Source organism: Panthera pardus, unplaced genomic scaffold (assembly GCF_024362965.1).
Source record: "Panthera pardus isolate Hobbes unplaced genomic scaffold, ASM2436296v1 HiC_scaffold_3, whole genome shotgun sequence".
Taxonomy (NCBI): domain Eukaryota; kingdom Metazoa; phylum Chordata; class Mammalia; order Carnivora; family Felidae; genus Panthera; species Panthera pardus.
In genome coordinates this window covers 56053110-56078679 of record NW_026526876.1, presented here as the reverse complement: position 1 = coordinate 56078679, position 25570 = coordinate 56053110, and the positions used below count along the sequence as shown (strand labels likewise).

At 51.2% G+C, this 25570-nt stretch overlaps 2 protein-coding genes across 3 annotated transcripts in view; one reads left to right on the top strand and one right to left on the bottom strand.

Annotated features, from left to right (window-relative positions):
* NXN (nucleoredoxin) overlaps nucleotides 1-13511 on the top strand; it is a 158793-nt gene extending 145282 nt beyond the window's left edge. Inside the window, exons 6-8 of the mRNA XM_019429653.2 lie at nucleotides 7153-7332; nucleotides 8889-9013; nucleotides 11903-13511. Coding sequence (XP_019285198.1) covers nucleotides 7153-7332; nucleotides 8889-9013; nucleotides 11903-12085 — 488 coding nt within the window. The 3' untranslated portion in view covers nucleotides 12086-13511. The remainder of the gene's footprint in view (nucleotides 1-7152; nucleotides 7333-8888; nucleotides 9014-11902) is intronic.
* Nucleotides 13512-18368: 4857 nt separating this feature from the next.
* Nucleotides 18369-25536, bottom strand: MRM3 (mitochondrial rRNA methyltransferase 3). 2 transcript variants are annotated; one of them, XM_019429643.2, is made up of 4 exons: nucleotides 25193-25536; nucleotides 24690-24934; nucleotides 21944-22111; nucleotides 18369-19647 (listed from the first exon to the last, which is right to left on the bottom strand). In XM_019429643.2, exons 1-4 carry the CDS (start codon nucleotides 25531-25533, stop codon nucleotides 19109-19111), a joined length of 1293 nt encoding a protein of 430 aa, XP_019285188.1. In that variant the 5' UTR covers nucleotides 25534-25536; the 3' UTR covers nucleotides 18369-19108. The 2 variants fall into 2 exon arrangements, with proteins under 2 accessions (XP_019285188.1, XP_019285190.1); XM_019429645.2 differs by lacking the exon at nucleotides 25193-25536 and having other exon boundaries at nucleotides 24748-24861.
* Between the last annotated feature and the right edge of the window lie 34 nt (nucleotides 25537-25570).

Below are 25570 nucleotides of genomic sequence, written 5' to 3'. Positions count from 1 at the left end.
AGACCAAATGTTGTAAGACCAAATATCGCAACAAAGAATGTCCCTCTCACCCCTGCCACTGAGGAAATTACAAGGGTTTTAGGAGCTTGGTGTCAGGAACTGGGGATGAAGACCACATGTGTATTTCTTATATTACAGTATCATCGTGTGCACACACTCCAGACATACACAGGGGCGGTAGAGAGGTCCTGCTGTTTTGAGTATCCAGTCTTCAATGAATCCTGCAAGGCTGTGTGTGGGAGAGTTCATGCTCCCCGCCTGACTCTCTGTGTGCCCTGGGCTGGGTGTCTCCCCCGGAAGCATTCTGAAGGCGCTTTCACAGAGCAGTGCCAGGTACATTCCCCTGCCCACCCCCAAGGTGAGCCACCTCCACCTGGCCTGGTCTGTGCCTTACAGCAAGCGAGTAACTTGATCTTGACAGTCACTTTGTGTATTGAGGCACGTGAGGACAGAGCTCCCCTGTGTTATCCTGACAGACTCGGATGAAAGTGGGTAATGCGGAAAGAACCCGGGGTCCTCTGGGCATCCCGCAAGCTGGACTTACAGCATCTGTGGATTGCGAGCCCCACCCAGTAGTACACTGAAGGAGGCCTTGTTGAGGTGCCCGCCCGTCTAGGCGGCCATGCGAGAGTCTGGATCTTGAGGTCGTCGCAGAGCCTGCCGCAGGCCTTGATGAGCCTGGCCAGGCCGAAAGTCGCGCCGCTGCAGGCAGCTGGTCACTGGCTCCCTCTAGGCTCTGGACTGAGCCCAGGCTGTGTTGACCAGCAGGCTTCACCAGGCCACCCGGGCTCACCGAGGCCCTGGCACTTGGCCTCATCTGTTTCCTTTGTCTCAGGGGAGTAGCCAGGTTACGCCGAGCCCTAGGCCTCCCTACCCCAACTGCTTTATGCAGACTGGGGAATTTGGAGCCCTATAAGTGGTTTTAAATGCCTTTCTAAGGAAAGGGTTTAGACATACTTGGCAAAAGGCAAATCCCATTAGCAATTGTCTAACTAATCCGGGCTGTCAGGGAACACCGTGTTCTTTGCAGGGAGGCTTAGCGCCCCTTCTCTCCTGGGTTGGGGGGCCCTAGTGTTTTGTTCCTCCTCTCCTCCCCTGGCCCCAACCTCTGGGGAGGGCAGACAGCCTAAGGTCTGTGTAGGGCCGAGTGGACAGACGGACAGATGTAGGCCCTGCCTCTGGGAAAACAGCCCCCGAGGTGGATGGTGCCTTCAGTCCAGCTGCTGGGGGGGCAGAGGGGGGGAGGGGGCGGCAGCAGCGTGAGGGCTATTTGCTGCAGGATATGTCGCTTATGTGGCTTTTCTGTCGCCCTCTTTCCCTGCTCATCTTTCTGCTTCTCTTCCCCTTTCCCTCCTTCCTGTTCCATTTCCTGCCATTCTCTTCTCTCTTTCCCTAACTTTGCCCTCTTCCCCGCCCCTTTCAAAACATGAATTTGAGGCAGAACCTATTTATTGTATAGAAACGGGGGGCTCCTAGGGTGGCTCAGTTGGTTAAGCGTCCAACTTTGGCTTAGGTCATGCACTCACGGTTCGTGGGTTCGAGCCCCGTGTCAGTTCTGTGCTGACAGCTCAGAACCTGAAGCCCGCTTCGGATTCTGTGTCTCCCTCTCTCTCTGCCCCTCCCTGGCTCACATGCTGTCTCTCTCTCTCTCTCTCTCTCTCTCTCTCTCTCTCTCTCAAAAATAAATAATAATAAAAATATTTTTTTAAATTGTTATTATGTAGAAACAAAGCATTTGGAGATTGTGTTTTTCAGTCATTAGAGTGTGAGGGGCCAATGCTGGTGTTTTTAATAGATCTCAGGAATGAAAGGGCTGGCCCTGCGGGCCTGGGGAGGTCAGGCCACGCACTGCCGTGGGACCTCCTGAGCAGCTCCATTCTGTTTGTCTTGTTTAATTTGGAGAACATACAAAAAGAAAAAGCAGACAGGAAAAAAAAATAGTAACAAGCACCCAGTGTGGCCACCACCCAGAACTGAGATTTTTGCTTCAGGTATTTAAAATAGAGATCAATGGGAGCATTAATACAGACCAAGGGGAGACTCCCCCTCACTCCTGTGCAGCGCGGTTCTCTTTCCTTTTCCCCTGGGGGAAATGCTACCATGCACTTCATGTGTATCTTCATAATTGGTTTTCATATTCTTACAGCATATGTATGAATCCATGAATAATATATGGTCATGCTGGGTGTGTTTTTTAGAAGCATGTTTAAGTGCTGACATGCTGTAATATCGTTCTGTAACTTGCTTTTCTCACTAAACATTATGCTTTCAAGATTTGTCCTTGTTGATATTTCTATCTGATTCACTTCTCTTCGGTGCTGAAAAGGGTTTCACTGTACAACTGGACCACGGTTTATGTAGCTGTTACCCTGTTTGATGGACGCTTGCTTGTGTCTGGTTTCTGTGTATTGTAGGAATGCTGCCACAAACGTCTCTGTGCCTCTGACACAGACACGTGCCCAAGTGGCTTTTGGGCTTGCTGGCCAAGTGCAAGTAGGCTAGACCTGTCCTCACACCCTCCCTTGGGATTCTAAGGTTTTTTTTTTTTTTCTTTAATGTTTATTTATTTTTGAGAGAGAGAGAATGAGGAGAAGGCAGAGAGAGAGAGAGAGAGAGAGAGGATCCCAAGCAGGCTCCACACCATCAGTGCAGAGCCCAAGATGGGGCTCAAACCCACAAACTCTGAGATCATGACCTGAGCCAAAACCAAGGGTTGGCCGTTTGACCAACTAAGCCGCCCAGGTGCCCTGGGATTCTCTGAGTTTTACCACCCAGACCAGCTGCCTTCTCCCTTCCATAGCTCTCCAGGCAAGGGCGGTTTTGGGGGAGCCAGCAGGGAGTGCAGAGGGAGCTGTTGAAGGAAACCCGTAATTGATAAGGCCAAGGCGTTAGCCTGAGTTTGTTGCCCTGCCCGACTGCCCTCCGGTTTTTCTTTGGTTTTTATTTTAAGCTAATACACATTTATCATAACACCATCTAAGAAAACTCGAGTCTATATTGCTCTCACCCGCATTCCTGCCTTACTACACAATTGTTTTTACTGTTCCGACTCCCTTTTGGTCTCTGTCCACACGCACACATACTTATATGTAGCTGTAATCATACACACGGGACTGGGTATTCTCTACTTTCTATTTAATGACATGTTACAGTTTCCATCCTGCTCTAGTCCCCATGATGACCACTATCGTGATCACCTATTTTGCCCTGCCCTGTACCCTCACCTGTTCCTCCTGCCTAAGGCTCTGCTTTTCCTTCCATTTCTCTTCCAGCTCCCAGCAATCTTTGCATGATGACTGCCAGCCCCCTCGGGTCATGTTGCCATCTAGAAGCAGAGACAGAAGGTCATTGGGGTTACAGCCCTGCCTAGCTTCTCTCCCACTGCCCCGGGCCCCCTCTGCCGCCTCCTTCAAAACCCCCTTTTTGCTTGGCAGAAAAGCAGCCAAACTAAATGTGGGACAGGCTCAGTACACATGTCTTTGAGATTGTTTTAAATATTCACAGAAAGGCTCCTCCCAGGAGGAAACTGTTTGGAGCAGGCCTTCCGGCCTTGGTCTTTGTTCTGTAGGTTTTGAGAGAGACTGTGCAGGGGGTTCTGGGGCACTGTTCGTGGTCCAGCCCAGTTCCCCAGGGCAGGGGGCTTGAGGCAGAAGCTCTCTCTAAGAGCACTGGTGTTTGTTCCTCACCCAAAGGTTACGCTTGGCCTGGTGCAAGTAAACAAACTTGTGATGTGGTAGACGTCGCATGGTTCCTAGGATGCTCGCTTGCACTTGTGATGTGGTAGACGTCACATGGTTCCTAGGATGCTCGCTGCAGCGTGGACATTGTCTCTGTTTTCTGTTTCTTTAGTTAGCCTCCTCCGGCCAGCACAAGGTTTCTGTGTATCTCATGAGAGCAAGGCACCAGTCTTTTCTGTACCTGTGCCTTCTCATGAGCCACATAATCAACCTAGGATGACCACAAATAATAATAACGAGGGGCGCCTGGGTGGCTCAGTCAGTTAAGTGTCCGACTCTTGACTTCGGCTCGGGTCACGATCTCACGGTAGATGAGTTGGAGCCCCACATTGGGCTCTGTGCTGGCAGTGCGGAGCCTGCTTGGGATTCTCTCCCTCTTTCTGTCTCTGTCTCTCTCCCTCTTGCTCTCTATGTCTCTCTCGCAAAATAAATTAAAAACTAAACTTAAAAAATTACTTAAAAAATAATGAACTTATTTATAAGAGGGGCTAATACTTCTGGAGTACTCATTGTAAAACGCTTTCAGCATTTTATGCTTGTCATCTTGTTTGTTGTTCCCAACACCCACTGAGATAGGAGCCTGTCTCTACCCCCTGTGGCGGCCATGGAAATGAGGCTCCAAGAAGTGAAGTGGGTGGCCTGGATCTGCCTTGGAATTCTCACCGTACTTTCCCCCAGCCACTCCAGCGCCCCCAGCTGGGGAACCAGAAGCTCAGGCAGAGATGACGCGTGCTCCCTTTGCATTTCCTTCGGAGAAGCCCCTCACTGGTGCCGCCAAAGTTATTTCGCACAAAGGCATCGATTAGAAATGTTCCATTCCCTTTCAGTTTCCCATTAGGGGCTTTGCCCTATTTTCTCCTTCTAAGTCTCTGCTTCCGGGAACCCGCTTCAGGGGAGCCTGGAATGCATGCTGTGGGGGAGGAAAGGGAAGAGGTGATTTGCGGTCTCAGCCTCCTTCCCTGTGGCCTTGAGGAGGAAGAGGAGGGCGGCTGCTGGTGCAGAAAACTGGATGCTGGGGGGCCTTCCCTTGCCTACCCGCGAGAGCCCCTGCTGGCAGTGGCCAGGTAGAAAAAGCAGCAGCTTTTGCAATAGGCAGACTGGAGGTCCTGTCCCAGTTTGGCCACTTGTGGCCGGATGACCTTAGGTAGGTAACTTGGCTGTCCGTGAAAAGAGGATTAATCGTGCCTCCCGCAGCCGTCTATTATGGGGAGGAAGTGGAGTAGCATGGGCCATGCTAGTGCTGAGCAGATGTGCTAAGACAGCTCTCCCATTCTTCCTGCGGGTCACCCCTGGAGGGGAGCACACACACTTAAGGCTCTAGGGCCGGGCATGATGGCAGAGGGGCCTGGCCCAGTGCATGTGCCAGAAAGGGCTTCTCTGGGTTTGCAGTCTGGCTGTGGGCATTTTACCAAGCTGCTTTCTGTTGATGTACGACAGTCACACACACCTGGTTACCTTAGGCTCTTAGATGTGGGCTTTGGTGTCAAAGCACAAATACGAGTGGGGACTTTGCTTTTGTGTAGCTGTAGGCAAGGGGTGGGGAGAGCCAAGGCCCAGGGGTGCTGTTCCTTGGTGGAATCAGCTGAGGACCCCTGAGCAGCCAGACAGGGGCTCCATGTCCTTACCCTGCTGGTCCCCACCAGCGAGGACTTCAGAGAGGCTACAGCCGTGGTAACACAGAAGGCCCCTTAGAGTAGTCCCTTGGAGAAACTGAGGCACCAAACCAGGAACTGGGTTTCTTTGCCTTCAGATTTTACTTTTCTTCCCTTCTCTGTCCTCTGTGGCTGTCCGTCTTCCACAGACCAACTTAGCATCCTACGTCTGGGCTACAAACAGGCTGGCTGCTGTGTCTAATATTAGCAGTGGGCAGGCCCTGGTTTAACCCAACACTCCTAATTGCCCAATGTCAGAACCACACCGACTCTGATTGAAGAACTTAGCCAAAGCATATTTGAGATGGGGCGTGGCGATGGGAGGCCCCCATCGTGGCCCCCAGCCCCTTCAGGCTGCTGACTCAGGCCCAGCCCCATCCTCGGGGCTGGGGAACCCAGGCCCCTGGAGGCTAACATGCAGGTGTGAGGATGAGGCTGGAAACGCCCGTAGGCTCTGCGTGACTCCCAACTCAGGAGGCCTGGACAGCTGATAGTGTCCTGAAAGCCCCCAGGAGCCCTGGCTGCATGCATTTGTGTGTGGTGCGGTGGGAACGGCAGTTCTCCGGAGCCCATTTCTCTCTGGACTTGTTCTCCAGCATGCCAGGCTACTTCTAATAGGTGTGAACATCATGGACTCACTTAAGTCCTTTTGAAGACAGGCCCACCACTGCATGCCTGCTGCGCCAGCAGCCGCGCCGGGTAACAAAACACTAGGACCACATTCCGGGTCCCTTGCTGTCCCCACCCTCCCCCACAGAGAAGCAAAATGTCAGTGGAGCAAATTACTCACTGAATGCTTTGGAATCTATAAATATTAAATTGCTACAGCTTTCGCTGGCCCATAGAAAATTAAAAAGCTCTGGTCAGCTCCAGAGGAGAGGTGGCTGGTTAGGAGGGGGTGAGGGGAGCGGCTGCCAGTAGTGGAGAGACAAGTGTCTCCAAAAGGGCTATGGGCTGCGGTTGGTAGGGGGTACCCTGGCTGGAGGAGAGGCAGCAGGGAACAGGGTACGCAGAGCAAGGAGGTGGAAATCCCAAATGCGAGTATAACCCAGGATGGGTTTTTTTCCTGGTTTTTCACTTGAGGCTTTATGGGCAGGGGGGTGGGGCGTGCTGTTTGTGGTGGAGAGTTCTGTGTTGCATTTCTTACTCCAGCCAGGACTCTAAAGTGGGGGTGGCAGCATTGCCGTCAGCATGCTCCCTCTAGGGACTGTCCCCCTCAGAACCTCCCCAGGCAGCAGGGCTGGAGATGGAGGTGGGGCCCCTGGCTCACTAGCAGCCGGCTGTCCCCTGTTCTGCTGTGGCCCCTGCCCCAGGCTCCTCCCCTCCTCCAGCCTCTGTGCTCACACTGGTGGGACTGCCAGCCTGTGTGTGGACTCCCCTTGCCTGGGTTGATTTGTGCTGGCCTATGTGGGCAGCAAGTACGCTGTGTGGGGGTGTGTTTTCACACCCTGCAGGTGGCAGGGGCGTCTCCTGCTTCTCTGGGATCTCTTTAGGATTTAGTTGAGTGCTTCTAAGTGCCAAGACCCTGTGCTGAGTTCCTTAAGTGCATGACCTCGCTGATCTTTACAAAGATGGGAAGGAGGGTGCCGCGGTCCATTTACCACATTGCAGTGGAGGACACTGAAGCCAGGGGGTGAAGTGAGTTGCCCGGTTTCTTGGACAAGTTGCGGGCAGACCCGAAGGAGTCCCATGGCTGGTCAGTGGCTGAGCCTGGATTCTGTCCCAGCACTTCTGGACTCTGAAGTGAGCTCTCTCCCTCACAGGCATCCCCACCCTCATTGTGCTGGACCCACAGGGGGAAGTGATCACGCGGCAGGGGCGCGTGGAGGTGCTGAACGATGAGGACTGCAGGGAGTTCCCGTGGCACCCCAAACCTGTGCTGGAGCTCTCCGACTCCAATGCCGTGCAGCTCAACGAGGGCCCCTGCCTCGTCCTTTTTGTAGGTATGAAGCCCCAGCAGGAGCCCCAGGGTGGGCTGGACAAGACAGACCTCACGTGGGGGGTGTCCATCCTGCAGCTTCTTTCCATCCTGAACAATGCCAACAATGCCGAGCCTGGGCCTTTGTCTCTCCCGGCAGCCTTGCTTTTGACCCCAATGATTTATTCATGGCTCTGCCCCTGCAGGAGGGGCTTTGAGAGCTGCCGCTGTGCTTTCCTTCCTCGACTGCCAGCTGGGAAGAATAGGTCAGGCTGGAGCCCGGCCCCCCTCCAACAGACCCATTGTTGGGAGGAGGCAGGGCTGCGTGCACAGCAGCTGCAGGGGCTGGGCCCCCTTGGGCCGAGGCCCCCCACCCCAGCCTCAGGGCCTTGTCTCTGCGTACCCGCCTCGGTGTCTTCTCTGCTCAGTGGGTGACTGCTCTGGGGGCCAGGGGGACACCAGAACATCCACTCCAGGCTCCCTGCAGCCCTGTGGGATGACCCTGGTTCCTTTTGCAAACAGAGCAACTGCTGGCCAAGGGCCACCTCACCCTCTGCCTTGGGCTGTGTTGCTCAGCTCCAACTCCCCAAATAATCTGGGGTATGAGGGTCATGGCTGAGATGCCACTGGGGGGGGCATATCCTACCCTGTGCTCTGGAAGTCTGGTATGGGAGCCAATCAGCAGACTCAAGGGGATTCTTAAACAAACTGACTTGTAAGCTGGCCCCTGTGCTTGAAGAACAGAGGCCTCCTGGGGAATCACTGTCCTTGGGGCTTTGCCGCCTACTGCCTGCTCCCACACCCACATCCTGGGGCCTCTGGGACACAGTTCTGAATTTAGGGACAGTTGCGGCTCACTGGCCATCTGAGAAGATATGAGAAGGTCCCAGAGAGATAAAGAGAGTTCCCAGCGTCACAGAGCTGATGAGATGTAGATCTAGAATAAGTCCTGCCAAGTCTTCAGGCTAAGGGCCCCTTGCGCAATGTGGCATTTCTAGGTGCAAATCCTGCTACCTGTCTCTCCTTCCCGCTTTGCCCCTAGGGCTGTTGTTCTTGCTCTTGCTCTGGGCTACAGGCTCCATCTGAAGTGAGCCCCAGGGCCCCTGTGTGTGGCTGCTCCCAAGCTGCTCTTTCCCTGGAGGCAAGAGGTGACTAAAGGGGGCTCCGGACACCTGGGCAGGCCCCCTCCCACACAGGCAGTCCATCCTCTCCCAGAAGAGTCCGGCTAGCCCTGAAGCTGGCATTCCAGGGCCTCAGGGGCACCCCACTGCCTCCATCAGTCCTGCCATTTTTGATAGGAGGTCAGATCTGAGGTCATGCTGTGATTCTGTGATTGAGAGAAGAGCTACAAGGACCTCATATCCTGGCTCAGGGGAAGTTCAGTGCGCAGTGGTGCGAATGTGCTGCAAACACACCCTCGTGCACCCAGGAGGGGAGGTCTGTGTCCCAGGGGACGTTTTGTTTCCATTCAGGGGCTTCCCCGGATGGGCATTTCGGGCCCAGGACCCAGCTCCCTCAGGGGACACCACTCCATCTGTTCCACAAACTAGTGCTTCTCGTGTCTCTCTTTCCCCATTACAGATTCTGAGGATGATGGGGAGTCCGAGGCAGCCAAGCAACTGATCCAGCCAATAGCCGAGAAGATCATTGCCAAGTACAAAGCCAAAGAGGAGGAGGCGCCACTTCTGTTCTTTGTCGCGGGGGAGGTGAGTGCACTGGGGCCTGGGCCGCGGGCTGGGCCGCGGGCTGCTCGGCTGGCCAACTCTTAGAACATGAGCGATGCGACCCTAGGGGATGTTCGAAGGGGCCCCAGGATCTGGGGTGAGGAGCCCACAGACAACCGTGGCATGAAAAGGTGTCATCCAGCATGGTCCCTGCTGCACCTTCCTCCCTTTCGTTGTTGCTCGGCAGCCTCAGAGCAGCAGGAGGCCCTCCCAGGACAGCGCTGCCTCTGGCAGTCTACTACCCAGGCCGCTAGCACGAGTGGCAGCCACAAAGATTGTGATCAGTACTTAGTCCCTCCGCCCTGACCTGCAAAGTGGGCTCTCCCCCATTGCAGGCATCCTGACTGGGGGCCTCGACTCGGATCTGTTCCCTAGCCAGCCCGGGGAGGGTGCTCAGGTGGGAAACTGCTGCTGTCCCAGGCTCTTTTCGCCCAAGACCTGTCCCTTGAAGGCCTCCAGCTGGGATGGGCTGAGCGGAGGACTTTACACAGGGTGAGAAGGCCTCAGCCGGGTGCCTGTCCCACCCTGGTGCTTGAGCCTCCATCCTGCAGATGGGGGAAATCCCTGCAAGATGGCCGTAGTCCCCGCCCCCAGGAAGCCAGTCCTCGCATGCTCCGCCACCTCCCCCTCCCCCCCTCCCCCCCCCCCCCAACCCCAGGCGCCGGCTGGAAGCTATTGACAGACACACTTTTTGAAGCCCCCTGCCCTCCTGCCACCCATCTGCATCCCCAGTTGGTCAGAGCCCAGCGCTCGTTTCATGCTGTGTTGTCTGGATCCCAGGAGAGGCAATGAGGCCAGACCCCCAACCACCACCCATTCATCACCTCCTCAACAGCCACCCCTCCTAAGCCCCACTGGGTCCCTCACAGGCAGCTCAAGTCACCCCGCTCTGCCGTGGGGCAGAGGGAACAAAACAGGTTCACAGGGTCCTGCCTTGGGGCTACACGAGCCCGCTCTATACAAAGCACAAATGGAAGCTGCTCTGAATTTATTGAACTCTAACCCCTTTCAGATGGCTGAGACAGAAAAGATGGGTGCAGGACAGCAGGGGCCGAGCCAGGGGCAGGGCTGGGGCTGGGGAGCTCCAGTAACTGCTTTAGAAATGTGGCTGAAAAGGCGCATTTGCGGGTTTTCTGTGTAGCAGGCACCAAGACAAGCACCACCGGCACCATCCCACCTGCTCCTCACCTCTCTGACTGGGGATGGGGTCATTACCATCTCACAGATGAGTGAGGCTTCGAGAGCACAGACCGCTCACGCCTCGTCCCTGTGCGAGCTGCTCTTAGACCCGTTTTGCAGGGGACAAGACCTGGGCTCACAAAAATGACTTCTCAAAGTCGCACATTAAGTAGGTGGCACAGAGGACTGAATGTGAGGTCAGTGTGACTCCAGAGGCAGTGATGTCCCTCCTGCTGCCCACGTGGTCTGGCAGGTGGCCAGGCCCAGGCCTGGAGGGAAGGGTCTAGGACAGAGGAGGGTCTGACAGGGTCATCCACTGCTCCATCTTGCCACCTGGCCACCTCGTCCTTCCTGTGCCTTTCACCTGGGATCCTGACCTTGGCAGCTGTCTTAGTCCAGTTCTCGTCCTCATGCTCAGAAGCAAGGCTGTGTGGAAGGGGATGGTCCTGGGGTGTGGGAACATCAAGCACTGACCAAGCACCTCTGAGCCAGGACTCCAGCCCTCTCCCGCTCCTCCTGGGGCTAAGGGTGTTTATCTTGATCCCCTCCACTCTGCCAAGTGGAGGTCATCCCTTCTGAAGCCTTAGTAGACATTGAATTCATCTCCCTGTGGTTTGCACAGAGGGAGAGGGGAGGGGACGCAGCATTGTGCTCAGCTGGCCAAGGCCTCCTAATGGGAATTCGATACACAGTATTTGTCCAGGTGTCTCCCCTCTGTCTATCATGAAGGTTGTTTATTAACCCACATGGAGGGCCTGAGCGGGGTGAACAGTGCCAGAGGTGCTGAATCCCTCATCGCCATTGCTGGAAGTGCATGCCATTTCTGGGGTAGGGAGAAAAGATGATCACTAATCATCTTCCTAAAGATTTGCCCTTTGAGAATGGAATGGGTTTTTGTTTTTTTTTTGTTGTTTTTTTTTTTTTGTCTCAGAAACCAGTGAGCAGTAAATCTCATACCTCCTATTCGCCAGCGTTTAAGGTCAGGAATACCCCAGGCCCTTCCTCTGCAGGGTGACTTGGGTCGGGGTGGCTGTGTAGAGTCCATTTCCTGTTCTCTACCAAATGGGGGTCGGGTGCACGAAAGGTAATCTCAAATGGTTGCTCCCTTACAGGTCTGTCTCCTATCTTTGGGTTTCTGGGTTTGCCGTTCTACTTAATAAGGCAAATTCATCTGGACAATCACTGGGAATGTATGATAAATGCAGCCACCCGTGTAAGCCTCAGGAAGTACTGCAGTAGCCCTGTCTTTTCTACTGGCTGTGCAGTTTCACCCCCAAAACCTCAGGGGTGGGGTGGGGACAGTGATCTGTTTCCGTTAAAGACGTTCCGGAGTTGAAGGTTGGCCAGGTTGGCCTCAGATATCCATAGTGGGGCTGCCAATAATTGAGAGGCAGTTGCAAAAGTAAGTGATCAGAAGACATCACATTTTTACAAAGCAGAGGGCATGTTAAAGTTGCTTTTGTGCTAATGAAGAAAGAGGACTTCTCTGGTGGTTGGGGGAGATGCAGAGAGGACTTTACAAAGCACCCTCCCCTCCCCCAGGCAGGACAGAGTCCACTGCTCCCTGTTCTGAGAGCCCATCGTTTCCGGATGGCCGCCCGCTCCTCAGGACAATGGAGTGGCTGCGTTCTGGGGACTCTCTAGCCTCCTTCTTGAAAACGTACTGTTTTCTCTCCCTCTGGTGACTTCCAGGATGACATGACTGACTCCCTGCGAGACTACACCAACCTGCCCGAGGCGGCCCCTTTGCTCACCATTCTGGACATGTCAGCCCGGGCCAAGTACGTGATGGACGTGGAGGAGATCACCCCTGCCATTGTGGAGGCCTTTGTGAATGACTTCCTAGCAGAAAAGCTCAAACCAGAGCCCATCTAGTGGGGCTCCGGCCTCAGGAGACGTTATTTAAAACTCGATCTTCTCCTCTTCCTCCTCCCCTTTCTTCCCTCCACCCTTGGACTTTTCCGGCGTGTCCTGAATCACACAACCCAAGTGTCCAACCTCTCTGTGGTGCCTTGTTTTCTGCATTAACTCCTCAGCTAGCACCCTAAGGTGCACATCCTCTCAGCAGCAGAAGAACCCACCATGCTTGGAGACTCAGCCTGGGATTCACGGGGCTGGCATAACCCGGCCAGAGCCAGGACTGCATCACACTCTCAGTCACTAGCTCTGGGAGCAGTGTTTGCCAGGCATTCTTCTGCCGAGCGAGCGTGAAGGGACAGTGCGCTGGTGCTCTGGCTCGGCCTCTGGTGTCAGCATGCACACGCAGGGCCCAGGACAGCTCAGTGACACACGTACATGCAGGTGGAGCAGGGAAAGGGCCGCAGCCTTGCTCGCCTCAGGTTAGAGCTGCTGGTGAGAACATCCCTTCCTAAGTGACTTCGTCTAGTGACTCTCCCTCTTGGTGCGAGGGAAAAACACCAGCTTGGCAGTCGGTTCTTGGGCCGGGGATTTCACGATCTCAAAGGAAGCTTGTGTTCTTTTCTGGTGAGAAAGAGTAGCTATGGTAATGATTCATGTAGTAATTGCTTACTCTGAGCTCCTACCATGTGATTTTTTTCCTTACATCTTTTTTCCTTCATCTTACCTTCTCCAAGTTTCTGCCTTCTTGTACAAACAGCCTCTACTGTCTTGGAATTTTGTTAATTCTTCCCCTTGGACATCTTCCCGAGAAGAGGCACCCAGCCCTGTGTTCTTGGAGGTGCCCCACCTCACCCAGCACAGACCTCTGACACTTGGCCCACTCTGCCGCGGTGCCTGTGACCACCTTTGGTTACCTCTGTCATCCCTCCTTTCTTTTCAAAGCAGAACTAAAAAGAGACAAGAAATTACCAGAAGCCTAGCTTTCTCCCTAAGGACCTGAAGAAAGAGCTGTATCCTAGGGTGGCAGTGCGAGCAGAGGGCATGTCAACTAAAAGTATGCTTTGGATACACTTTGCTGAGCAAGCTCAGGTAGCTTGGATCCCAGAAAACAGAAGTAACAACTGCTGTGTCCTTGGGACTTGGGGTGGGGGCTTTACCTAGGGAGTCACAGGATTTGGGCTTATCTCAACCAGGTGTTAGGGTCTTCCACGTGACGGCAGGCTTCACCCTTGTCTCTGCTGACAGCATTGTGTCAGCCAAGACCACTGATTTAGAAAACCCAGCCCCCAGTCAGCTGTTGACACCATTGCCCCTTGCTGAATTGGACTGTTGATTTGTAGTTCAGAGGTACAAGGTTAGCTGGTAATTAGACAGTTACTTGATGTCACAGCCTGAAATGCAATCGCCTAGTAAGAAATAAAGCAGGCATCTCTGGACATTATCGACTTGGCCTTTCCTGTGGTTAATAACAAAAATCTTTTTGCTTGTGGTGCTGGGCCCTGGGGGGTCGGGGGTTGGGGGGGAGACACACAAGATCTTCTTGACTTTCATTGGATTCCTAGTAGCTATGTTTCAGAATTTTTCAGAGCAGAAACTAACTAACGTGGTCATCTGCCGGATCCTTCTGAGGCCAGGGAGCTCCTTTGGGTTAGTGCATCAGACATCCCTGCTGGAGCTCTGGCTGGCATCTCTCCTGGTTCCACTTGCCCTCGTGGAGGGCGGATTCTCCACTCACAGGCATTCTTGTGGACACTGGTGCTCATCCCCTCCCCATAGGGGAGCAAGTGCTCTGAAGCCTGAGGAGGCCGGTTGCAGAAACAAGGAATCCCACACAGGTCTCCCAGTGAAGAACGGGCAACAGTTGGAGACCCTCAACCCTAGCTCTATGCTGGGTGGAGGGGCTTCTCTGGGAACGTTGCCAGTGTCTCCTCTGGGAGTGTGGTGGGTGTGGGGACAAGGTGTTGCACCATATCAAAGTTCTCAAACTACGTTGTCTTCTAGGATGTCCAGGAAGGACAGTCCCTGGAATGGAGATCCCTCTCCAAACATGTTTCTCCCCCATCATGGCTGCATCCCAAGCCTGGCTCCTACCTGCTGCCTAGCCTGCCATGCTGCCCAGGACCCTTCGTACTTCCTGGTACTTGGTACTGGTGTGCTGGTTGAAGGCATGAGGTTTCTCATGGGATAGCTGTGTGTGTGTGCTGAGGGGCACGGCAGATGCTGGACTCCTACAGACCTTGCTCCTTGGTCCTGCACCCTGACTGGGGCAGGGCTTCAGGCCTCCCGGCAGTGCTCACCTTGATGCCCACGTGGGTGTCATGAGCATCTGCCTGTGCCCTCAGGTTTTTGCTTTCTCTCTTGGGCCCCAGGAAGTTGCTCAGGAACTTGGTGCTGTACTTGAGGTTGTCGCCACACACACCCCACTGCCAGGCCTGCCAGCTCTTGGGAGTGTGGTGGGTGTGGGGACAAGGTGAGGTCAACCTTACTTGGAAGATGGATTTCTTTGGACTTCTGCCTGTGTCCTATATCATGATAGCCTTGGAGGAAAAGTGGTCTCTCTTAGCAACTACTTATCTTCTGGCGCAGAAGGAACAAAGTCCAGGTAGGAGTCCCTGTAAGTCACGCGGCAGAAAAATCAGGTCATCTGTGATTCTTCTGTGACCTGTACGGGGCTGACAGAACTACTTGCCACTAAGGTCAATTGGATCCTTGGCACCAGAATTCCCCTTTAGAGTGGGTGTGTAGGTTAAGGTCACTGGGAAGGTTTACTAAAAAAAGCTTTAGGTTTATATAGTGGCAGCTTTGAGGAGAAATGGTGATGGAGGACCACTTCCCAGTGCCAGTAAAAACCCGTTTCAGTAGCATGAGATCTTAAAGGTTCTTGATGCAAAGTGGGTGGCTTCTTAAGCAGCTCCAAAATACCTTAATTCTTGTCACTAATTGGAAGCAGGTTAAAACCCCAGCTGTGATATATTCAACGGCTTCCATCAGCAGCAAGGGAAACCAGGCCCCAGTAGGTTGAGGCAGGAACGTGGCTGTAAAAATGCCACCCTGGGGTTCCAGATTCTGTGCTCACCACAATGACTTCCAGATCGGACTCTACTCGTGTTCACAACAGATGAGATTTTTTACCTGTCCCCAACAATAAAGATCTGGTTAAGAAAAAGGGTATGTGTTTGGAATCGGGATGTACGGTGGGCAGCGGTAAATGCCAGAGGGCAACTGAAGTTCCTTTCCAGAAGATTCCCCCCATCTCCAAGTATGTCCTCAAATTCAATGGCTCTCACTTATCCAAGCACAGGGAGCCAGAACTGTTTTGGCATCAGCCAAACTTCAAGTGGTAATTTTCAGCCAGACTTTGTTTTTGCCTCTTGCCTAATTAAAGACACTAAAAAGCTGTTCTCTCCGCCTGCTGCCTTGTTCCAGGGTAGCAAACGGAGTTCTGCAATGATCTAGACATAGAACACGGTCCAAGAATAGATCAGCAGAACCTAATAAGGTGTCACAGTGTCCGCTCAGGGAGAACACCACACGTGTGCGCACGCATGTAGACTTAGAATCGTAGCTCCAGGAGGGATGTGAGCAGGCAACTGGCCCAGCCCCCTTCAGTCACACAGGCTCAGGCATGGGGACATCCTGTTCATAAGTCATTTCCCTGGGCCAGGAGGAGCAAGCCCACACTCGCCCGATGGGACTGGGCACAGCTGCGTGTGGCCGGTAGGGAGCTTCAGCAGTGCCCTCTGTGGCCTCTTTGGGTGGTGCCATGTGAACAGAGGACTGACCCAGAGGCCCAGAGCTCAGGGTCTGTCAAGTTCCCTGAAGCGGCGGTGTTGAAGAAGCGAGCACTGAACCTGTATCCCTCTTTGCGAACACCCAGCGGGCAAGAGTCGCCATGGCCTTCTTCCAAGCAGGCTGCTCAAAGGAAAATCCTCTGTTGACAAATGGCTGTCATCTGTTAGCTTCGTTCCTGATTATCCAGTGTTAGGAAATAATGCAAGGGACGTGGTTTCCAGGAACCAAGGCTGTTTGTAGGAAAATGTTACATTGGGTCCACTTTATGGCTGCGATTTCTCCTTCCAATGGGGGAAATACAACGTTAGGATGTCCTAGGCGTGTCTCAAATGTGAAAGCATGAAGAAAATCTGCTTCATTTAAGGCGTACTGTGTCTCCACAGCCCCCTGGACTCTTGCAATACTTCCCAGGCTAGGAGATGTGTAACTGGATTTGGGTAGGACTTGTTCTGAAGGACTGCTGGGTTTCTATTAAATAACGTGCTAACTCATGAAGGTCTCTCCCCAAGCCTGTAGGTGACTGTGCAGCCCAAAGGAGGCAGGCAGCCTCAAGTCTAGGTTCCTGGGTGTTCATGCTTCACACAGGTCAGTCACCCAACACAGGTAAGCACAAAGATACAAGAGGTGGCATGATCTTAGGACCCAGGGCTAAAAAAGAAATCTTTGGACATCACAGGACGTGGAAGTAAGTCCCTCTGCCGGTCTGCAGTCAGTTGCACCACCCCTTCCCATCACAGAGGTAAGAGGGAGGCTGGGAGGCCAGACCCTGTCACGGCCACATCTCGTCCCCAACCTTTGTTCCCTTCTTGCATTGTGCAGTGGCAGCAGCTTTGCGGATGGCCCTCCGACTATGATGCCTTAGCTGAAGAAGGTGGCTCCCCTAGAAAACAAACGTAGTTAAGAGAACCGATGCCTTCTGTAGCGTATTCAGACTTTCAGTCATACTTGGCCTCTGGGTGTTGGCCGCGGCTCTGGAGGGCCCGGCTTGCAGGCTGTCTCAGCTGCAGACATACGTGGCAAGCTAGTTCAGACTTTAAGGTCGCCCACAGCAATAAACAGCTCATCCATTCATTTGACTTCCAGCTTGTTACTTTTGTGCATTCACTGAAGAAAGTCATTGGAGTTTAAAGATGTCTATGTGAGTGTTAGCGAAAAAAGAATTTTTTTTTAAGTGAGTGGGGGCAGGGAGGGCTTGGCCCAGGGAACACCCAGGCCCTGCAGCACAGCTGGTTTTCAGCACTAGCCACAGAACCCTTGGTGTGATGCTGTTTCTGGGGTGTTCATGTGGCAAAATGGCAAAAGTGGAGGTAAAAGCAGCTCAGCTTGGGGCACCTGGGTGGCTCGGTCGGTTAAGCCTCCAACCTGGGCTCAGGTCATGATCTCAAGGTTCTTGGGTTCGAGCCCCAATTGGGCTCTGTGCTGACAGCTCGGAGCGTGGACCCTGCTTCCAATTCTGTGTCTGTCTCTGTCTCTGCCCACCCCTGCTTCACCATCACACTGTCTCTCTCAAAAACAAAAACGTTAAATAAATAAAAGCAATCCACGGGGCAAGTAGTAAGAGGTCACAGGTGAAACTGGTGGAAACCAGTCCCCAGAGGTCTGCTCATCCTGAGCCTTAATGACAGGATCTTCACCTCGAGCTGGGGGAAGGGAAGAGGACTCTGCAGCTCTCCCTGCCCTGAAGCTGCAAACCAGGGTGAGGCTTCCCAGTGTGAGTTCCAGGCGTATGGGGACATCAACATTTGTCCAGAGCTACTTCCCCAGAGGTTTCATTCAAAGGAAAAAGTTATGCTGGTTTTTCCCTCTGCAACCGCTTCCCACTTCTGTCCACCTCCCCCTTAGTTTTTTGGCCCAGTGTCCATCTATGCTTCAGATTCTACTGAGAATGAGAATCTGGATGGGTCTCCAACTTCAGCACCTCTGAGCACAAATGTCCTGCAAAATGCCCTCTGTGCAGAGACTCACTCCATCCTTTCTCAATAACTTAAATCCCTCCCTTCAGGGTTGGGAGTGGTTTTGAAGTGCGGCTGCCACCTTGTGGCAGAAACCGTCAATGGCGCTCCACTCAACACAAAGTCAAGGGGCCGCTCTGCCAACCATCTGACAGCTTCTCTTCCAGCCAGTGTAGTGTACTGTCCTATACTGCTCCTTCTTTAATTCTTATTTTCCGGGGAAATGGCAAAAAAACGAATGTTGGCCTTAAAATTGCAAAGAATTTGAGAAAGTGACTTTCCATGATCGTTCAACAAACCAGAGCCTCATCACTGGTTGCTTCCCCTGTAGTCATTGTAAAGAAAGGAAAATTTGCCCTCTTTGCTAAATTATATCCACAAATGTGCAAAAAGAACTCACAAGGCATGGCGTTATAAGCCATTGACTATGAAGTGGATGGGACGTAAATTTCTTTTCCTTCTTTCACCCAGTGTGATAAAGTAGACTTAGAATTATGTGCCAGGTATACTGTTTTGCATTGTTTTGTTTTTCTTAACAGTAACAAGGCATAGGGTTTGTTGTTCGGTCATTGATCTTTATTTTGCAACAAAAATCAGCAGGAACAATAATCCAGGGACAAAGCTGCAGGACACTGGCTTCATCCTTTAGTGACCTCGTTTTCCTAGCACTTTTCCAAGGTGTTGACAGAACAAATGCCAACAGACTCCAGGAGTACTGAGCTGCCTCCCAGATCTAGCCTGCTGGTGTGACAGGCATCATGGCCTCTGTGAAGCTGGAGGACGAGCCTTTATGGGTTCAGCCCTGTATGAAGGCTGTGGGCTCTTCTACCTTCTAAAAGCTGACGGGGCATTGAGGGTCTCAAGCACAATCTGTGGGCCACTTGCATCAGACATTTGTGTGCGACCCTGGCCAGGCCCAGACCAAAGTGGGGCACCAGCCTGGGACAGCACAGCCAACCAGAGATTGTTCCTGCAAAAACCCCTCCCCTTAAACATAAAGCAATCCCACTCTGCCACCACTTGGGGCACGAGTCATGCTTGCTCTCTGGGCTCTCTCGAGAGGAAGTTCGGCTCGGGAGCTGGGGGAGATCTCAGGAAGAATTCTCACCCTTGTTACTTTTGAAGATAAGCATAAATTCATGGAAATTCTTATTTTTCCAGTAATCATATAATGGCATCTTGCCCACCTCTTGCCTCCTGAATATGGCCTGATTACCATATTCTGCCTATCTCCTAACAACGCAGGAGGAGCTGGTAACCACCTCAAATCAAGGACTGACTTCCAAGATCCCTCTCAGTGGGAACTCCTGTCCCTGCTCACGTGTTCCGCCCTGACCCGCAGTTGTCTTTTCCCTTCAAAAAGCAGGATGCTTGCAGCCATAGCCGAGTTTAGGCTGTCCACACCAGGCACAACGGGAATCAGCAGCCTCTTGCCCCCAGTGCTCTCGGCCAACTGCAGGGACTCCAGGCTCACACCGTGGGTCTCCCCGCCTATTACCACAGCTGCTGGTGCCTCTGTCCAGTCCAAGTCATAACTCTGGACCTCAACTTCAGGGAGCCAGGCTTTACTGGCTCCAGGTTCTAGATCCTCCTCCTCCTCCTCATACTTGTGTAACTTCGAGAGTTGTTGGTCACATACCCAGCCGTGATCACTGGCTTTATTAGACATGTGCGCCTGGGCATAAAGGCCACAGTTGTCAGCCACGTAGACCCGGGTGTCGGTGGGCAGGTAGTCGGGCAACGTTTCCCAGTCCAGATTATTGACGATGGGCACCTGGAAATGCGCACCCATCGCTGCCCGTAGCACTTTGGGTTCCCAGGCATCCACACAGCCTAGAAAATAGAGACAGGATCCAATTAAGATTATAAACCATCCCAGACAAGGGGTCTTTGCAGTAAATCAAATTAATTCTGGATGAGGAGAGAAAGCAAAAAATGTCCTGTAGTTTCGGGATGGCTGGGACCTCTGCCTCCCGTTATGGCAGCATCCAGCAAAGGGACTATAGGGATGAATTCCTGCTAGTGCTAAACAAGACTTTCTTCATCCCTTCAACATTTACCATACACCCGGGCCAGACCTTGTACAGGAGAGGCAAAGAGCATTAATGTCTCCAACCTCCAGGAGCTCATGGTATCACGGGCGATGGTGTTCGGACAATATCTGAACACGTGACTACGATATCAGTAATTGAGGTAAAAGAAGTATTACTAGGGTAGCAAAAATCCCTTGTACGAAGCAGAGCTATCAGGAAGAATGTCCCAGAGAACATGACAGTGAGCTGGATCTTGAAGGATAGGAGGAAGCTGTCAAAGAAAGGCTGAGGCAGAGGACAAAATTATAGAAGGGGGAAGAGCGCCACAGTCCAAAAACTGTAAGTAAAGCGATCAGGCCAATAGCGGGTGGGGATGTAGCGGGAGATGAAAGGGAGGCAGGCAAGGACCAACTTAAAGGAGGGTGGGTATGCCAGGCTGAGGAGTTTGGGACTTTGTCCATTCAACAATGTAATGCTATCAAAGGATTTTAAGTAAAGTAGTGACAGAATCTGGTTTATGCTTTAGAAAGACCCATTTGGCTTCAGTGTTAAATCTGCACCAGAGCAGGGAAGACCCTAGAGAGGGGAAATTAAATGGGAGGCAATTACAGTGATCCATGGAAAGCCAAGGCAACAGCTTTCTCTTTCTCTCTCCCTCTCTCTCTCACACCACAGAAAAAAGGCTAAAAGGACTATTTTTTATATTCAGACCCATGCTAAGCCCAGCCACTTCTGCGTGGTCTTTCTCAGGACCACAGGCTGGGAGAGACAGCAGGGCCAGGGCATCACATGTCTGCCACCATCCCCTAACTTGTTAACACAACTCTCTGCATTAGAAATTATTGTAAAAAGTAACCCAACTTCAGAACAGAGTAAGTGGGCAAGCCAAATTTTAAAAGGAAGATAAGACACAGAGAATGTAACACTGCCCACGCCTACTGCCAACCACAGACTTTCCCAATCACTGCAGGGAACTGGAGAGAAGAGTTGGGCTGTGTGTCAAGAGGCTGCAGGCAAAACGGGGAGGACAAAAGAGGGCCGAGACTCATGAGGGGAGCCATCCAGTCTGACCCCTCTCCCTGGTGGGGAGTAAGGAACAAAGTGGGATTTCCCCCCTCATCCTCACATCCTCCATACTGGGCACCACGCCAAGTGCTCCCTACTCCTTCCCCTTGTCCTATACACCAGCCACCACCATGAATGTGGCAAACACACCACTTGGATTGTATAGGTACATCTCCAAAACCACACCAGCTCTCAGAGATCTCAACAATGGGGTGGGTAGGCGGGGTACTGATGATGGAACCCCAGTACCCAGCTCTCCTGCTGCCATCTCTATATCTACTCCCATCTATTCCAACAACATGTGACTGGGATGAAGGGGTGAAAGGAGCAACTGAGGCAAGTCTCAGCAGCAGGTGTCATTAGTTTACAGTGAATGATAGCTGGAGTGTTTTCGATGAACTCTCCCTCTCACCATCCCTGCAAGCTGTAATAGGTGTTTTAGGTGTGTCCCAGCTGTTAGGCAAGTCTGTTTAGAACCAAGCCTACTCATCCCAATTTCTGAGGACAGGAGAGAGAAATGTCAGAGGCTAACTTGTGTGGGTATGTCTGACCCATCTTAAGGCTAAGGCAAATGCATCCCAATTTCATATTCACACTCCTTTTACAGGATTCAGAATGTCTTCACTTAGGAAGGCTTCATATGCCCCCCAATTTGGGAACTCAAGATCATTAAATAAAGGACTCGAAGTGTTAAAACTGGCATGTATTTCTTTCCCTGATTTTAAGTTCTTTAATAACCTAGCCGGTGCCAAAGTAATCTTAAAAGATAACTGACATTTCCTGAAGTACCTAACGTGTGCCAAGCAGAGTGCTAAGTACTTCATGTGCACCATCTCACTTCTCAGAACAACCCTACCAGGTAGATTCTGTTATGCCCACTTTACAGATGAGGGAAATGACACTCAGAATACTGCTCACAGACAAATGGCTAATAAGAGGCAGACCCAAAATTCAAATCCATGTATGTCTGCCCACAGAGCCAGCTCACTTACAAATGGCCGACCAATCCACCCAGGAACAAGTGCTCTGACCTTTGGTGAGTAATACTTTGCTGCAGCCTGCGCCAGCAGCAGATCTCAGAATCGTCCCCAGGTTCCCAGGGTCACGGAGATTGTCACAAATCAACAATAAGGGCAGCAAATGGCGAAGTTGAGTCTCTGGGTATGTCATCTTAACATGGTCAGGTTTGGCAAAGATCCCTGAGGAAACAAAACAGGCGGTTCACTTGTCTGATTTGAACCTGGGAGATAATTTGGCTTTTCAGATATTTATCAATCTGTGTTCTTAGTCATGTAAGTACTACATGAATACATTCTGATTGAAAAAAATCGATACAAAAAGTCCTGCCCGTGACACCTCCTCCCCGTAACTGTTTTCAATCTTGGGAGTGTACAGATCCCTTCAGAACCTGTTCCATGCATCTACGTACATATATAAATGTCTACCCATATACAGGTGCTTTTTTTCTTTCACATACAAAATTCATACTCTATGTGTTATCCCGTAAACTACTTATTCAATTCTATAGCAGGAGATGTCTTAGAGAACTTGCCATGTCAATACATTTGGAGTTACCTGATTTTAACTGTTGCATGTTATCTTGTAACATGAACATACCACCTTTATTTAGTTCTTCCCCAACTGACAATTTGATTATTTTCCACTTTCCCTATTATAAACAACCCTGCAGTGAACATCCCTGTATACCTCTCTATGCATATGTCCAAACTTTTCTCTATGAAAAACACTTGCAAGTAAAATTAATATATGGTGTGTGTGCATTTTTTTTTTTTTTAATATTTATCTCTACCCCCACATGGGGCTCAAACTCATGGCCCGAGATCGAGTCACATGTTCTCCCGAGTGAGCCAGCTAGGTGACTCAAGCACTCTTAATAGATACTCCTAAACTGTCCTCCCCAAAGGCTATTCCAATTTATTCACACCAAGAATACAGACCTATACCTAACCCATCAATGAAGGGAAGGGAATGGTTTCCCTATTAGGTATCTGTATGTGGTAAAAAGATCCTGCACCTAAGAGTCACAACAGCAGGGGAACTTAGAGTCCTTTAACTTCTTTTCTTGTTAATTTTTTTTTTTTTTTTTTTTTTGGAAGAAAGAGACAGAGTACAAGCAGGGGAGGAGCAGAGAGAGAGAGGGATGCACAGAATCGGAAGCAGGCTCCAGGCTTTCAGCACAGAGCCTGACATGGAACTGGAACCCATGAACCACAAGATCATGACCTGAGCCAAAGTCAGACGCTTAACAGACCGAGCCACCCAGGCACCCCTTGAAGTCCTTTAATTTCTACCTGGACAGCTGCAGTGACGAGAACACTCTGCTAGAGGCCCTACTTAGGTTACTGGATTCAGAGATGTGCCAGAAGCCTGACAGTCTTATCTCGTTCTCCCTTTACTCCACCTCTCAAATATGAAATAAAAGGGTAAGCTAAATAATATATATTTTTAAAAGACACAAAACGATGAAAGGCAGTCATAACGACGAGAAGGGCTACAGAAGTCCAGGATGGGCTAGCCGCTATCAACACATGTGCCCAAAGTGGCCAGCAGGATAAAAATGAATGATACTTGTGCTGTAGCATAGAGAAGGGAATTAGAAGTATAGCTAACAAGAGCACGGATACTTAGGGTGGAGGACTTTAGCAGTCCAAATCCCCACCCTAGGGGAGAGTTCTGCATGTAGGGTCACAGGTCCCTAGGACTTGATGGGTTACAGAGTAAGAGACAGTCCCCAAACTTGCTCTCCCAACTAATAGCTGCACTTTACCCACTACAGGAAAACACATGCACAACTGGTATGAGAGACCCTGGCCTAAACATTAGAATCTTGGAAGATAACTTCTCCTACCCCAACTGTCCCTTACTATCCAAGAGAAACCTCTACATTTACTGCCATTCGATTCTCAGATCAAAAATATAATTCCAATGTCAAAAAGATATATTTAGACTTCCCATATTTAGAAAAAAGGCTTTCTTTTTCCTTTTTTTTTTTTTTAATTTTTAGAAAAAAGACTTTCTAAGTGCTAATAGACACCACCATCTATTAGAATCTTAAGTTAGAGGAGCCTGGGTGGCTCAGTCGGTTAAAGTGTCCAACTCCAGCTCAGGTCACGATCTCACAGTTCGTGGGTTTGAGCCCCATATCAGGATCTGTGCTGACAGCTCAGAGCCTGGACTCTGCTTTGGATTCTGTGTCTCCCTTTCCCTTTGCCCCTCCCCTAGTCTCTCTCTCTCTCTAGAAAATAAACAAACATTAAAAAAAAAAACTTGAAAAAAAGAATCTTAAGTTAGAGTCAACCAAAGGAAGACACAGTTTCCTGTTCAATGGGCTAAACAGGGTAACAGCTTGCAGCTTACTGCTTACACCTGCTTCTAGAATAAGGGGGTCAACAACAGAAAGGTTATCACCACACTGGCAGTGGTCTTGTGCAAATAGAGGCCTAAATCTTTTAGTAACCATTTTCTTAAATTGTAGTTGGACATTATTGGTTGAAGAAGTGACCTAAAAATATATAATATTCAAGGAGAATATATAATATTCAAGAACTATAATTCAAACGATGACCAAAAAAACTGGCTTCAGCTTCCACTGAAAATACTACAAGATGCACAGATTTGAGAACTGTATTTTTCTGGGTGTCTCAAGAAAAGGTTAGGTAATAACATTTTGAATTTAAGTAAAATTTGCTGCCTTAAGATAATTATGAACAAATGATCCTAGGTCTCTACTTCTGGTGACACACTGTAACCACTGACCCATTATTCCTTGTGGTGTTACTAGGTCGGACCAATCCTTGATATCTTCAAATTTCACCTTAATGAGGCTGACACCTTTCAGCTTATCAATGGGCAGCTCCTTTAGGTATTCCAGACGGCTAAAGAAGAAAACTTTCGGTACAGCACCAGCCCTGAGAGCATCTGCAATCAGCCTGCGACCTTCCAGCAGGATCTTCCCGTGCTTTTCCCGAAATGGCCTGGACTTAACAATTGTCATTACACTGCTGTGGGTGGAAACAAAAAGACGGGCTAATTACCAACATCCTTGTTACCGAGACACACCTAGTTTTAACAAACAGAAAGAACTTCATAGACATTAACAAATGAATTCCAAGGAAAACACTTATTCTGCCCTCCATGCATTATAAAAACCAATGGATTCTGGTGGAAGAAGTCCTCCAAAAGGAGGAAAGAGGTTGGCAGGCGGGAAAAGAAATGGAAAGAGAAACGGGAATACACGACAAGTCTCAGGAACAAGTCACCTCAGCCTTCTGTCTCCGGGTAAAGCCTTATCATAGCGAAGCCCCGAATCTTCCCAGGTGCAGGGCTTCTGGGATGGAGGCACCTGAAGCGACGGCTTCCGTTGCGGCTCGTGGGGACCGGTCTCAGCCGCCGCTCTAGGGGGCTGCTTCCCAGGACCGGGCTTCCGTTCCACCACCTGTCCGGATGGAGAGACCACTCTCACGGGGCTCCGCCGTAGCGCCCGGACCCAGCGCCGCGCGTGGAGGTCCCAAGTTTGGACCACCGGCAGCAGCGGCCGGCTGGCCCAAACTAAACCCCTCAACCGCGCTGCCATCTTCCTTCGCCCCGTGGGTTGCGTCATGGAAGCGCGCCGGCGGCTGCCAGTGACGTCACCGACC

Coding starts and splice junctions, on each gene's coding strand:
- MRM3 (XM_019429643.2), bottom strand. CDS start 25,533: ATGACGCAACCCACGGGGCGAAGGAAGATGGCAGCGCGGTTGAGGGGT. Junction 24,935..25,192: donor CCCGGAGACAGAAGGCTGAG/GTGACTTGTTCC, acceptor TTCCACCCACAG/CAGTGTAATGACAATTGTTA. Junction 19,648..21,943: donor CAAAGTATTACTCACCAAAG/GTCAGAGCACTT, acceptor TCTATTTTCTAG/GCTGTGTGGATGCCTGGGAA.